The sequence below is a fragment of the Pelobates fuscus genome, chromosome 5 (assembly GCF_036172605.1).
Source record: "Pelobates fuscus isolate aPelFus1 chromosome 5, aPelFus1.pri, whole genome shotgun sequence".
Classification (NCBI taxonomy): Eukaryota; Metazoa; Chordata; class Amphibia; order Anura; family Pelobatidae; genus Pelobates; species Pelobates fuscus.
The window spans coordinates 313,964,776-313,980,232 of NC_086321.1; the positions used below are offsets into that span (position 1 = coordinate 313,964,776).

The 15,457-nt window shown below is 39.2% G+C and overlaps 1 protein-coding gene across 2 annotated transcripts in view; it reads right to left on the reverse strand.

Moving 5' to 3' along the window:
• Positions 1 to 15,457, reverse strand: part of LOC134611553 (calcium/calmodulin-dependent protein kinase type IV-like) — a 131,261-nt gene that overhangs the window by 16,253 nt on the left and 99,551 nt on the right. Inside the window, exon 10 of one of the 2 annotated variants that reach the window (XM_063455537.1) lies at positions 11,005 to 11,131. In XM_063455537.1, coding sequence (XP_063311607.1) covers positions 11,005 to 11,131 — 127 coding nt within the window. Of the gene's footprint in view, positions 1 to 10,986; positions 11,132 to 15,457 lie in introns of both variants that reach the window. The other variant, XM_063455536.1, reaches the window with a different exon arrangement.

Sequence of the window (15,457 nt, forward strand, 5' to 3'; positions counted from 1 at the left end):
TCCTTTTGAGATAGTTCTTGGAGGCAGTCCTCACGATCAAAGAACTTGTATAATGTGCAGTCCAAGTCAGTTCAGGTGCTTCCTGCTTGTTAACATAATCCCAATGCAGTTTTAAAACGACAGCTAGGGTTGATGTTATGATAATGCTGCAGATTGTAAGAAGGAGACACCATAACCAATTTTCTAGCATCCTTTTGCTTCCATCTTTGCATTTCTTTCTTACTGTATAAGATAATTCAGGTTCAGTCTGTTTTCTCCATAATGATGTTGATGATTCATTTTTCATACATTCCATATTAACTGTGAATGTATCACGTCTGTCGTTCATCCTTCTCCTTCACATTTGCAGGTTCAGATGTCAGATCATGATTCAGTCTGTTACGTGGCTATGATTCTAGTGGCTGTGTTCTGGTGGCATTTCTGTCATCCTCTGTTTGTTTTATCTTGTCATCTTTAACAGCATCCATTGTGTCAGTCAGTGGTTCTGTGAACGTCCTGTAAGTATTTAGCAGGTTGTAAAATATCAAAACTTACTGTTCTCGGTTGGCTCTGATTGTTCTCTGTAGTAAAAGTTCTCGGAGTCACCCTCTCCAGGACAAGCTGGCCAACAGTAAGAAAAAGTTGGTGGTGCAAGGTGAGGTGGGCTGAAAAAAAAATGCCCTAAATTTCTCTAATAGAACCAATGGTTCTAAGCTCTCCATGGTGCAGAAATATGATTGTCAGTGAAAAAACGTGTAACATTTCATATGGTGTCTCACCATTTGTATCATCAGGTATGTTGTGAATGCTCATCTGTACCATAGGAATAAATAGATACCACTGTGTGGGGCAAGCAACTGGTAACTTGGTTAATAATCATTTAACCTCAGCATTTTCCCAGACCACAACCCCACTACTTTGGGGGTGGTTGGGGCACTGAAATCCCAAAGTAACCCAAATGCGGTTGCCCAGTTTTAGGTTTCCTTTGCAGTAACTGCAGGACCACCATCCAAATGGATGGCCCTGGGATTATCAAATGCATACTAAGGAAGTGAGACTAGAAAACGTGGTATCAGAGGTGGCACTTCGCAGAGGATATATCCAAGTAAACCTGGTACATGCATCAACACATACAAAAACATATTTATAACCATGAGATGTTGGCAAACTTCCAATGTATAGTAATTCAAAAAGTACGTTAGATATTAATATTTCAATAAACAGTACATCAGTAATGTGGCAATAAGCAAATGCTTATGATTACTAAACACATGAATTACAGTATTTCCCATATTGGGCCACCAATATTCCTTTTCAGGAGTCAGAAGTACATTACCTCTCTCTATAAGAGCTTGTCCTAGCCATGAAAAAGCTTTTGGGCAAGTCTATCTTTCCTCTATAGGAAGAACAACCAACATATTACCTTCAATGGTTATTATGTAATTAACCCCTCTAAACGATAGATAGGAGTATTTATGTGGATACCAGGTGGATAAGGTCTGGATATCCTTGCAAGCATAAACTCTGCATCATGACTGAGAGATAGGGTATGCAATGTGATCCAGTGACCACAGACACATTGCATCAAAGTGCCTGTTGACGGCCAACTATATGAGGAGAGGGCCCATGCTTTGTTATAAGCATGTCCATACACGTATTACAATGCCAGGCTTTCAATTTGTTTCCACAAAGCAACATGCAGTTGTGGATATAAACACACGACGTAGCGTAAGAAAAACTATTTGAACACCAGACTGAGACTCGAGATCAGTGGACCAAAATAGATAAATTAAATCCTATCAATTAATATACTTTCAATATACTTTCTCTAAATTACTTTATCCTCTGTATTAACTATGAAATATTAAAGTTAAAACAATAACATTTAAAAGCCAACTTTTAGTGTGCATAGGAATTACAAGGCCGTTCGTAGCGTGAGATAAAGAACAGCTTTTTTAAAATCCGAATAGTCTGTGAACACAAAATGACCTTGCGCTGAATATTCACTTGCAGGGGAAAAAAACAAAACCTTTTTTTCTTTTCTTTAGTAAATTAATTATTTAATTAAACATAGTTAGAAACTCCCTCAAAGTCCCGATGACTTTGCAAGAAACATGTCTTCTTTAAATACTGGGTAAGTCTATTAAACAGTGAAATAGCATTTTTACCCTGTATATCATGTTGTCACAGCTATACTGTGCAGTATTACAAACTATTTTATGAGTGTTGTGCAAACTGTTCATTAAAAGCCAGTGGTCTAGCGAGCTATAGAACATTTATTTATTTATTCTTTAAAGCTCTGACCTCAATTGGCAAAGCAATATTGTAATGGTGTCCATTGCAATCTGCGATCTGTACTTGCTGCTCTCAAAAATTCTGAATATGTTCAGAGATTTCTCGGGCAATAATAAATCCCCCACTTTTCATTTATGCTAAACCTGCCTGTTGTAAATGGATTCGGTATATTTCTTGACATAAGTACTTGTACTTAAATCTGTTTAACAAAGCTGTTTATATTGTGGTAAAATATATATATTTTTTATTATTATTATTTATTTTATTTTTTAACATTGCTTAAATTTTTAAAAAGATACCTGCATATTTCATTAAATATCATTTATATGTCTTTAAGGCATAAAATATCTGCAAATTAAGATTATATACAAAAATGTTCTGGATATTCCCACAATACCTCTTCTATTATTATACATTTTTTTTATTTTATTTTTTGGTGTGAAATCTGATTCCTTTTAGGATGAGCACCCCAGTTTCAGAGGCTTCTTTGGAGGTGACCACAGAAAAGTATAGATTCTATAAAATAGATGTGAGGGGGCTTTGGACAGTAAAGTCACTTTAATTATACTTTTCATATAGCATATATGATATGTGATATTCAATGGAATTTACTATATCAGAGCATTATCACTTTAATTGACACTGCATTTTTTATGCATTCTTCTTTATGCATTATGATTTTTCTATTTTCTTAATTGTTAATGTCTGTTTAGAATATTGCAGGCTTTGCAATATCAAACTAATTTTGCATTATTATATTTACAATGCTCCTACAACTCATTATTATTATTATTATTATTAAAATTAGCCTCCTTCAGTATTAGCACTATCTACCACTGGAATTATTGCAAGATACACCAATATGTGGTGGAACTGAATCTCCATATATGAGATTTGAAACTGTATTTTTATTTCTACACTGTGCCCTAATCTGTATTTATATACACAATTGCGGCAGCATATAGCTTTTAAAGAAGCAATTATTGCACCCATCATGTGTGGTTGACTGTGGACTTTTTTTAAACCTATTCTTTATTTTTATTTTTTTATAAATCCGTTTCTGGCTCTGAGAGAGCAGGCTGCTGAATGCATGTAAATGCTCTTATTACCTGGTCTATGTACATTTATTTATAAACAACATTGGTGTATTTATTTTATTTTATTTTATGAAAACCTAGTTTATGAAATTTACTGAGATACATGTGTCTGATCTGATTACAGTCAGTAGTACAATATCATTGTTCTAATTTCCTTACTGCTAGCACTACAGGTACAGTGGGATAGTACCACTTATTTAAGTAAGCTTTCCCTTTTAAAATTGGTGGACTTTAATCCGTCCGCCATTGCAATAGACTAAAGACTGTACCTGAGTAAGCAAAGTCATTATGTGCAGGAATTGTGCACTTTAAATAGTAGAATACTTATGCTATTCTAGTGAATTGGGCTGGCTGCTTAACACATCATTTAGTATATTTTGGTCACATTTAAAGCTGTAAATGTATTTAACATTTTATTTAAATAAGCCTTTAATAATTTCAGTTTAAAAGTTATCAGAGATCCTGTATAGTTACAATTTTATTTTGCCCTGATTTATTTTACATATATATTATTTTTAATCATTTTATAAATATTTATTTTTGCAGAGCATTTAGAGAAGCAAAGGGTGTATAACCACCTGTTGCCCTTTTTTTCTAGGAGGGTAGTATAATTTCAACTCTGTTAAGGAAAAAATATGAGCTAGTTATCATATATTATATAAAATATATGCTGCAGTGTACTGCATTGTACTGCACTGAATGTATTTAAAGCCATGTCTTTTCTCTTTATGGCTGTAAGTAATAATGTTGTTCATAATTTGGAATATAAACCAACAACTTCTCAATTCCTTGGAATGTTTACATGTCTCCTATCTCCGCAACCTTGGCTGGAAATTCCAGACTCCAATAATAGTTATGCTGTTATAATTCCTGATTTTTAATGAACAGCTAGCGTAACTGACAATATGGAAATTATCGCTGTTTTATAAAACTTTTCTTATATAGTGGACATTAGAATCCAGAATGCAGTAATGCAATAATTAAAAATCCTGTCTGTCTGTCGCTTATGTGGCATGAATATTTTCATTAAGCCATAATGCAATTTTCTTTGCATTCTTGGAATTAGACTTCAAATTTCATCGCTCTCTGGCTTATCACTTTTCTTTTGACAACATTTTGCATTAATCTTTTTCCTGCGCATGCATACCAAGCAGCTACCAAGAGAACATATCCCCCTGCCTGCAATCCACTGTCCTGGAACGAATCCTGGGCAATGCTGTGCTGGTGTATTAGGCATATCAGGGAGTTTACCAAATATGTATATTTGTTCTCTTATGATATTAATTAAGATCCGCAAAATTTCAGCATTGTATGCTGATTACAATGTACCTGGCACCTGAACTTAAAGTGCCTTGTACAAGTTCACATTAAAATCATCTCTATTGATGAAGCTCTCTCTCTGAGTCTGGGCTACAAATAGCTCATTAGATTCTTGATATTTCAAGACTTGTGCCATGACAAAGTATTGTGTCTTCTCTTACGTATAAGAGGTTACATAGGTATTTGTTATTGTTTATTTAACGCTTCCAAGTACAAGTCCCTTCGTGGTCGCCAATTGTAACCGCTGGCGGTTCCCTTATTTACCACTATAATGTCTTAAAGCATAGAACTTAGTAGGGCTAACCATACAGATATCTTAGCCATAATGTTATATAGTTAGTAAGAGATCCTCTATTTAACATATGTAAATAATTGAGAATACAATATAAAATAAGGATTGTCTTGGAAGCCATAGATTTTGTCTTTTAGATATTTATTATATAAAAATATAAATATAGACATATCAAATCCATTATAGCAGAGTTTATAAGATGAAATTAAATGCTTGCAAATACCATTAATAGGTTAACATACCCTTCTGAACATGTCATCATGTCAGCCTCTCAGTCATTTTAAGATGGAGCAGCGTCTGTCTCCAAGTCTCTCCTCTGTCTGTTAACATTTAAAAGTACACCTATTTATACCTTAAGTGTCGTCATTTTAGAGTCACCATAGTTCAAATATGAAAAAGTCCATAACTAAAAGCAAGTGCACACGTCATGGGAAACTCCCGGACCTGGGGAACTTCCATCAAGTTCAAGAGACAAGATGGCTTCCCAAAGTCTGAATAGCTTATCTGTTGTTTATACTAAGACGTAAGTGCACAGTCGTGGGAGATTCCGGATTTGGGGAAGTTCCATTAACTTGGGGTTACCACAGTATATTGTGTACTGAAAGAGTCGTAGTATAGCCTTGAAACTTGTTTATGCGTTATTGTTATTGTAATTCGTCTGGGACAAAATGGCGCAAACATATTATGCACTGAGGTTATTGCTTAAAGAAACATCTATGAAAAACAATATGTTCCATTTCTAACACCTTGTCAGTTTGCAATATCTCTTAAAGACAAAGTACACAGTTTAAGAAATACAACATTTCATTCTAAAACTTGTAATATTTGCATTTGCCCATAACAAACCGAAAATTTAGTGTTCGCGACATCACTATTTGTAGGAGGTATAACACTTTAGGCAATGTATTCATCTTCAATATATTGCTCCTACAGAGGCAGCTAAAAACGGGTCTCTGCCAGCCTACAAGATCTTTTCATATCTCGGTTAGGAGTGGTAAAAAGTTTAGATCATAGGCATGCTTCAGATGCCTGGTTAGATGGACCCCTAAATAAGTGATGGACCTGTTAGCCCATGTGAAGGAGTATGCGGCTGTGAGCGTACTTTGTGTATGTCTGTCCAGTTGGAGGGGTAAGATTTCACTGTTTGTGTAATTGACCTTAAAGTTGGATAGTCTGGCATATGTCGTCAATTCGCCTAACAGCGGTGGTAGGGAGGTGAGCGGGTCGGTGATGGGAAATAATAAGTCATCCGCAAATGCAAAGACCTTAAACTCCTGTTGGTGAACTGTAAATCCGTGAACGGTGTTGTGGTCTCGTTCTCCCTGCAGGAGGGGTTCAAGAGAGAGGATAAAGAGTAGAGGGAGAGAGGGCACCCCTGTCTCGTGCCATTCCTAATGTGTGCTGGACCAGAAAGTTGGCAGTTTATTCTCAATTTTGCCGTTGGATTAGAGTATATGGCTCCCATCCATTTCATCCAATTTGGGCCGAAACCCATGGCCTGGAGGGTGGTGGTCAACATTGTCCAGTCTACTCTATCAAACTCTTTTTCAACATCTATAGATAATAGTAGGCTCTGCCTTTGCGTGGTTTGGGAGAGGTGGATGAGATTCAGTAGTGTTACGTTTGGCCTCACGTTTAGGGACAAAACCGGATTGATCTGGGTGAACTAAGGTGTGCAGTATAGGTTGTAGACGCATGGCTATGATTTTCGTGCATATCTTCAAATCTACATTGATGAGCGAGATTGGGCGGTAACTGCCACACTCAGTTGGGTCTTTACCTGGTTTTGGTAGCAGTGTGATGTGAGCTTTTAGTGCTGACGCTGACGAATGAGTGATAGCGTTAAATGCCCGTAGATATGGTTCTGCCAGAAGTGTGGAGAATCGTTTGTAGTATTTCGCCGTTAAGCCGTCAGGGCCAGGACTTTTGCCGAGTGGTGTGGATTTTATTGCACAGTTTAATTCTTCGGTGGTAATGGGAATATCTATGGAGTGGGCAACGGCTTCGGGGATTGTGTTTTTTAGCCTAGTTGAGAGAAACCTGGTTATTTCTGTTGTATCGGGGGGTAAGTCCCTGAGATTGTAGAGTTTAGTGTAGAAGTGTTGAAAGGTTTCTATGATGTCTGGAGGGTGTGGGATAAAGTGCCGGTTTGTGTCTTGATTTTGGAGATGTACGTGTTTTGCCTAGACTGTCGTAGGGTAGTGGCGAGTAATTTGCCACATTTGCCCCTCTTTGCATAGTATGAGTATCTGGTATGTAAGAGCTTTTTCTTGGCCTGTTGTTGCAGCAATTGCGTCAGTTCTGTGCGTTTGGCTATGAGGGTGTTGTAGGTCGTTAGAGAGCTGTCCCGGGTATGGGCGTGCTCAAGGATTCTAATTCCCGTGTGAGCGCGTCTATTCGTTGTGTTCTCCGTTTTTTGAGAGTGGCCGCGATTGCTAGGAATTCCCCCTATATGACGCATTTGTGTGCTTCCCAAGTGGTCATGGGGGAGATGGTTGGAAGCGTGTTCTCTTGGAAGTAATTGGTGAGTGCGGTTTCTACTCGTGTTACGACGGTGGGGTCATTAAGGAGAAAGTAATTGAACTTCCAATGCAAGGACGTTAATGGGAGTGTAGGGATTTGAATGGCAAGAGACAGGGGTGCATGATCCGACCAGGTGATTGGGTCGTAGGTGCAAGAGATGGCCAAATGTAAGTGATCTTGGGGAAGGTACATCATGTCTATTCTGGAGTATGAGCGTGAGGCCGAGGAGTAGAAAGAGTAGTCTCTACCTTGGGGGTGTGTAGTCCTCCAGCAGTCAAACAGTCTAGCCCGGTCAAGGAGGTGCGTTACCCGTTTCCTTGCCGCGGTCTGATATTGTGTGGATTGGGAGGTCGTGTCAAGGGTAGAGTCTAGGGACATATTTAGATCACCACCCATGATTAGCATGCCTTCCATAAAAGGTTCAATTATGTGGAGGTATTTCTTGAGGGCCTTACCTTGGTGTCGGTTGGGTAAATATAAGTTAACAAACATAAGTGTAGTCTGACCTATCTGGCCCTTCACTAGGAGCAGCCTGCCTTCATCAGTTTTATGATCCTTGTACGTGAAGGGTGTGTGTGCTGAGAAGAGTATGGCCACCCCCCTGGCCTTGGCCTCACAATAGTTACTGAAGAATCCTGAGGGGTATACCCTGCTCTTAAGAGTGGGTGCTTTGTCCTTTTTAAAGTGGGTCTCTTGTAGAAAGACCACGTCAGCTCATAGTTTGTGCATCTCTGTGAGGGCTATGGACCGCTTCTCAGGGGTATTAAGGCCCTTGACATTAAGGGTGACTATTCATACTGTAGCCATCAGGTGAGTATGTTTATGGGTGTGCCAAGAAAATTTGTTCTTTTATAGGGAAGAATGTCCTTGGAGAGGAGAGGGGGGGGAGGGTTTGGTTACTGAGAAGAGGGAGCAAAAAACACAACAATTAACTTACATACAAACAAGTATGCTATAAGTAAAACAAGTTAGTAACTATCCCCTGAGACTACGGGGAGGCGCAGGCTTAGCACCAGGCGTCGGCCGGTAGTCTGAGGGGAGAACCTCTGGTGTCGGACCCAGAGTGGAATGTCGCCACCTGGGGCTTTCGTGACACCGTGGTGTAGGTCGTATCGACCTAGTACAATAAAAGTCGTCAAATAATCATACGTTAATATGTAAATATTAGATATGGAGCGGAGGTGGTCTCGGGCAACTGAGGTCAACCAGTGACTCCCGTGGGAGAGCAGAAAGAGTATCAGTCATCAACAGTTGCCGCCAGAGCACACATCTGCATACATATTCCACAACACATCAAGTAGATAGACATAGTTGGAAGGGAGACTATAGAAACATAATAAACAACGTTATTCTATAATTTTTTTTCTTTTTTGGGTGACATGTTGATGGGTAGTCGGGCCAATAGGTAGGATCCCATTGATGCGCAACAACTATTTGCTGCCAGCTAAGTCATCAGGTCGGCATAGTGGGGGGAGAAAAGGGTGCATTAACTCAGGGCCGTATACCAGCTAACTATGCCACTATTGGGTATGGCCAGCGCTGTGAGAGGATAAGAGAGGTTGTTCGGTACAGTGACTTCCTCATAGAAATTAGTAAAATTAAGGTAGTTGGTCAGAAGATTAGCTTTTAGGGGATGGCTACTAGAACAGCGCTGCACTATATCATACCCCCGTAGAAATCATTATAAAGCGGTATAAGCGTAGCAGGTTATGGACACAGTCACCTGGGACATATAGGTGTCTTGAGAGCCTGAAGGAAAGGTGGCCCCGAGAGGTGTTACCAAGTCTCTAGCAGCATATTAGAGGTGTTCGGATCAGCAGGTCCCCTGAGCCATCTGGATTAAGCTTCGTTCAGCAGCTGGTTTCATGGAAGTGTCAGTAGAGGGTGAAATGATAGGCTTCAGAGCCCTAGCTGGCTGCATTGCGTGTTGTGTGCGCAGATTCGGGATTCGTTTAGCGTTGCGCCGGGTCCTGGCTGTCTGTTCTCTTTTTCTTGATTGTTTATTGCCATCGGGATCTCTGCGGCAGTTGAGGTGGAAGTGGCGTTTGCAGTGGTCCATACCAGTCCTGGATATGAGGGTCCGTTAAGTTGAGAGCCTGTGTGAAGAGTGGTATGTCTGCATGAGAATGTATTGTGTGCTGAGTGCCTTTATACGTGACACTTAGTGCTAGCGGGAATACCCACTGGTATCTTAGGTTTCTGGATCTCAATTGATCTGTTATTGGTTGTAGGATCCTTCTCGCTTGGAGGGTCAGCCATGAGAGATCAGGGTAAATGTTTATTGGAGCATCATGAAATAGTAGAGGTTGTGAGGTCTGTTTTAGCGTGTGTAGTATGTCTTCTCTGATAGTGGAGTCTGCAGATGACGCCTCTGGGTTTGTCAGTCGCTACACCTCTGGGTTTCAGTGCCCTGTGAGCTCTATCTAGTAAAATGTGGTTGTCTCTGGGCTTGCCCAATATTAAGTTGAAAAGTTTGTTTAATGTCAGGTAGACATCTTCTTGTTCATTTTCTGGGAGACCCCGGATCCTCAGATTGTTGCGGCGTCCCCTGTTGTCCAGGTCGTCAATAGACCTATGGAGTGTGGATAGGTAAGTGTTCTGATGCTCCACAGCTGCCTGCAAGGAGCTTATTTGTGTGTGCATGGTATCTCTATCCTCTTCCAGGGTGATTACCCTGTCAGTTACTTGGTGAATTTCTGTGCTAAATGCATCCATTTTGGCCTGGACTGAGGCCTCTAGCTGGGTCAGCATACCTGCAATGTCCTGTTTGGAGGGCAAATTCCGCAGGATGTCCCTTAGGTCTCCGTCTGTCAGAGGGCCTGAGATTTCTGAGTCTGCCGGGCTGAAGGGAGACATGCAGGGAGGTGATGAGTCCGCCGCCATATTGGGGCCTATCGCGCCTGCATTGCTGTCCGCCCGGTCGCGGAAATATTTGGTGAATATTTTGCTCAATTTCCCCGCCGGGGTCTTGCTGAAGGCTTGCTGCGAGGATGTTGCTCGTTTTGGGTGACCCATTGTGACTTAGTGGCCCGATCAGGTTAGATGTGTGTCTGGCGCGGTCGGAGCTGATTTAGAACGCGGCCATTCAGCAGCTCGGTCGGCTCCGCCTCTCTCTTTTATTACTTTCCTTATGTAGACCATTTCATTTCACGGGATACACAACATCCAAACATTTTTGCCTAGTTCACTTTTTAAACTTAGTAACTAAAGAAGCAGCGATCTGGTGTGTATAGATAAATGGTTATCTGCCAACACATTTCCTGATGATTTATCCAGTGAACACTGTCTTACTGTTGCTCTACCCTTAAAATTTAAAACTGATATGTTGATTAAGGTAGCTCAGTACTTCCTATTATAAAAAAGATAACATTATATACCATATATAATTTAAAATAAAATATAAATATTACATTTGAAATGTTCAAAAAAGACCTGTTAGCAAATCCATGAAAGCTAAATTTTGTTCATGGTTATGCATACCTTTATTTTAAAGCTTACCAAGTCCTTGGCATTCAGGGAGACATCATCCCACCATGGAGAAGTAAACTCGTAGTCACACTTCAATATCTTCCTGTACATGTACTGGTCTCCCCGGGGGTCAAAGAATGGTTCAAATCCACAAAGCCTAAAATAAGATATTTGTATAGGCATTTACAATTATTTAATATTTCACATTACTAAGGCTCTACAACATTCTACTCAACAGCAAGTCTAGTTAACCTAATAGCACAAATGCCAGGCCAGATGCACCGGGATTTGTACTATTAGGGTGAAAAGCTTTGATCTGCCCTTGTTCAATCTGCCCTTGTTCAATAAAAAGGATAATTTCATAAACATAATGCAAGCATGCAAGTTGAATTTAAATATTAAAAAACCAAAAAAACATTGCTTAAGATAACAGAGTTCTCAATAGCCAAGAGAATAAAAAACAATCGAAAATTGGCACTTTAAAAATAAACATAAGTAAACTTTAACCTTTAAACATAAGTAAACTTTAACCTTTAACTAAAGCTGCTTTAACCTGAAATAAATTAGTAACTCACACGGGTTAAAAAAAACAACAAATAATCAATATAGAGGGTGTTGCTACAAACAAATATATTATAAAAATGGTTAAAAAGACCCCCCCTCTCACCCACCCCCTCCTTCTCCCGGTTATCATCCACCTTCTTCCCAAGTTATCCACTGTAACCAAACCGCCATATCCAGAATATCTATACATTGACTAGAGGAAGGCCTGGCTATAATTTCCATACCTCTGACGCCATAACACTCCCTCTTCCCTACGAATGTAGATTCTGTATCATAATATGGCTATAATGTTGCCTTCTCTGTGGAATCTGGCTTAAGCATACCAATGTATAATGTTTATACTGTTTACTTGCTGTATATTTCTCCTTTGAGACACTGTGTAATACCAGTAAAGAAACAAATGATACGAAACAAAATATATATATATAAAAAAAAATTGGTAAAAAGTAAAATATAAATTTACATGCACCTGAGAGATATTTTTCACATATAGGGACATTGGTAATAAACCACTTATACCACTTAGGGGTTGCAATTTAATGCCGAAAAGAGAAAAAAGTAACTGATGCTCATATTGTAAAAGGCAACACTACGCCAAGCCAGATAATACAATTAGTAGACTTGGAGACTCATTTCGGGCCAAACTGCAATTCAGCTGAATCCGGGCTGCTTGAGTAAACAGCCAAAATTCTGATTTCCGAGTAGCCATGAAGGAGAATCTTCGCAAGCACAATCATGTTCAGTTCAGTTCTTGATTCAGAGTGCCGTTCCTGGCATCAGAAAAAAAAAAAGAGCAACGGAAAGAAGAGCTGTAGTGCTATATATGAGAACACTTACCCTTATGTTAAGGGGAATATAGTGATGCTAAAAATAGAGTTAATACAATATAGTGCATTAAATTATACAACTTACTGAGTAAGTACTAAATGATGAATGAACTCACATGAGACAGAGCCAAATAAGGATAGGCTCAAGTCACAACGTCAAGGGTACATAAGGTCACACCCGAACCTTTTATTTTCTTTAATCCTGAGGTACTTCAGAGAAGGGGATAAAGCAGAGTGGGAAGCAAGCCCCTAGTGTGATATTGTAAAGGCAATATATATACAGAATATGCAGTACAGGTTCTGCTAACCTATGTGAGAGCCAATGAACTGGGCTCTCAATAAAACAGCAAGTGTGCCACTATGAAGGGCACCTCCCTTCTTGGAACAAGCAAGTCTGTCTGGAAACTTAAGAGACTTGGTGTACTTTATTTTAACAATTCAACAAATTAAAATCTATAAAAAATAAATAAAATATTTCAAGATACCAAAGGTTGAATAATTGTCTAGAGTCTCTCCTGATCTCCAATCCAAAATGTGTTTCTCCGATATTGGCTTCCTCAGTTGGTAGCCTGCTTCTTCCAAGTGATGGTTTAAATGTCCCCCTCCTTCCTATCCACTGGAGGGTCAGTCTGAGATTTCTCCTATCAAGATCCTTCGTTTGGGGAAGGTTGTGCTTCACAGGTGTCTCTTGTTCCGCAATTACATGAAGTGGCACGGCAAAAATCTGCATCTTATCACTTCCGAAGTGCTGGCGGTCATCTTTGTTTTGGGCAGTGTTGAATTATAGTGTGTGATGCGGCCGTGTGCCCGCCTCATCATTTCCTGGTCGTCCAAACCTCTCCTTCCTATGATGTGGCGCGCACACTTGCCACATCACATCCGGATTGTGCCGGCTCAAAAAACAAAGTGTGCCCACATCTCCATTTCCATCCAAGAAATAACTCCTAAGGAGGTGGGGGATACATAGATACATAAGGTTATTCAGAGAGTAGGGACAACTCTTGATTATACAGAGATTAGTGTATATATATACATGCTTTGGCACACATATTATAATTGGTTACTAAAATGGGATCTAAATAAGGGTTAAAAAACTCTGATCGTAATAGTATACTATCTAATTAATATGCCAATTGGCTATCTTTTGTGAATACTTATTTCTTCAGAGTAAACCTTTTTTATTATAACCTTATATCTTGTTCCAAAACATGTAAATATGCACTTAAAACACATCTACCCTATACATAAATATAAATAAAAAAAAATAATAATTAAAAAAAAAAAAATATATATATATATATTATAAAAATTTAAAAAGTAAAATAAAAAATAAAAAAGTATAGTATATATATATACACAGTTGAGTGCAGGGCTTGTTTTTTTATTTTTATTCACTTTTGTATCACACAGCTATGTTACAATGCTGCCGCCCATCCCATGCGTTCCTTATTAGGGGTTAATAAGCATGTAGGGGTGTATATAAAAAATACCTCTTTCTGTCTCATTAGAGATATCTTTGCCAGAAGCTCAAGGAAGCAAGGTGAAAGGTTAGTGTAGGACCCACCTTAGAGGTTTGCCTTGATGTGGCAGGTGGACTAAAGTCTCTCATGGCCATTGGAGAAACTAAATAACCTTCATTAGTTTAAATATGCAGAGGGATTTGGGAAGAGCGCAGGTGACTTTTATCTTTGGTTATTACTGTATGCATTAGGGCTGATGTGTACTATGGTCATTGCTGCTGCCCAGGAATGTTGGGAGTTTGAGCGCAAGATTTGTTTTTTTGTTGAAAAGTTTCCATACCCTGGCAAAAAGTTTTAACATTTTGGCATTGATTTTGAAAATGTGACTGATCATGCAAAAAAAAATATTTTATTGAATGATAGTGATCATATGAAACCATTTATTATTACATCATTGTTTGGCTCCTTTTTAAATCATTATGATAACAGAAATCACCCAAATGGCCCTGATCAAAAGTTTACATACCCTTGAATTTTGGCCTTGTTACAGACACACAAAGTGACAGACACTGGTTAAAATAGCAATTCAAGTTTAATTTTCTATGCCTCTGGCTTTTTAAATTGCAATTAGTGTCTGTATAAATAGTCAATTAATTTATTAGCTCTCACGTGGATGCACTGAGCTGGCTAGATACTGAGTCATGGGAGCAGAAAAGCACTGTCAAGAGACCTGCGTAACAAGCAATGGGACTTTATAAATTTGGAAATGGATATAAAGGAGCACAATACAATGATACTTGAACAAAAAGGAGCTGCATGATTGAGTTGCCAGAAAGAAGCCTTTACTGCACCAATGCCACAAAAAAGCCAGGCTACAATATGCCTAACAACACCTTGACATATATCAAAGCTTCTGGCGCACTGTAATTTGGAGTGACAAGACCAAAATAGAGCTTTATGGTCATAACTAAACTGCTATGTTAGAGAGGGGTCAGCAAGACCTATAGTGAAAAGAATACCATTCCCACTGCGAAGCATGGTTGTGGATCACGGATGTTTTGGGGGTGTGCAAACTCTAAAGGGACGGGGAATCTTGTGATAATTGATGGCAAGATAAATGCAGCATGTTATCAGAAAATACTGGCAGACAGTTTGCATTCTTCTGCACGAAGGCTGTGCATGTGATTCTCTTGGTCTTTCTAGCATGGCAATGTCCCTAAGCACAAGGCCAAGTTAACCCTCCAATGGTTACTGCAGAAAAAGGTTAAGGTTCTGGAGTGGCCATCTGGAGTGGCCATCATCAAGCCACTCTGGAGAGATCTCAAACTTGCCGTTCATGCAAGACAACCAAAGACTTTGCATGACCTGGAGACATTTCGCCAAGATGAATGGGCAGCTATGCCACCTGCAAGAATTAGGGGCCTCATAAACAACTATTACAAAAGACTGCACGCTGTCATTGATGCTAAAGGGGGCAATACACAGTATTAAGAAGTAATGGTATGAAGACTTTTGAACAGGGGTCATTTAATTTTTTTCTTTGTTGCCATGCTTTGTTTTTATAATTGTGCTATTCTAATATGAATCCCATAAGAAAAAATATGAACCCCATAAGAAATAAAAGTAATGCGT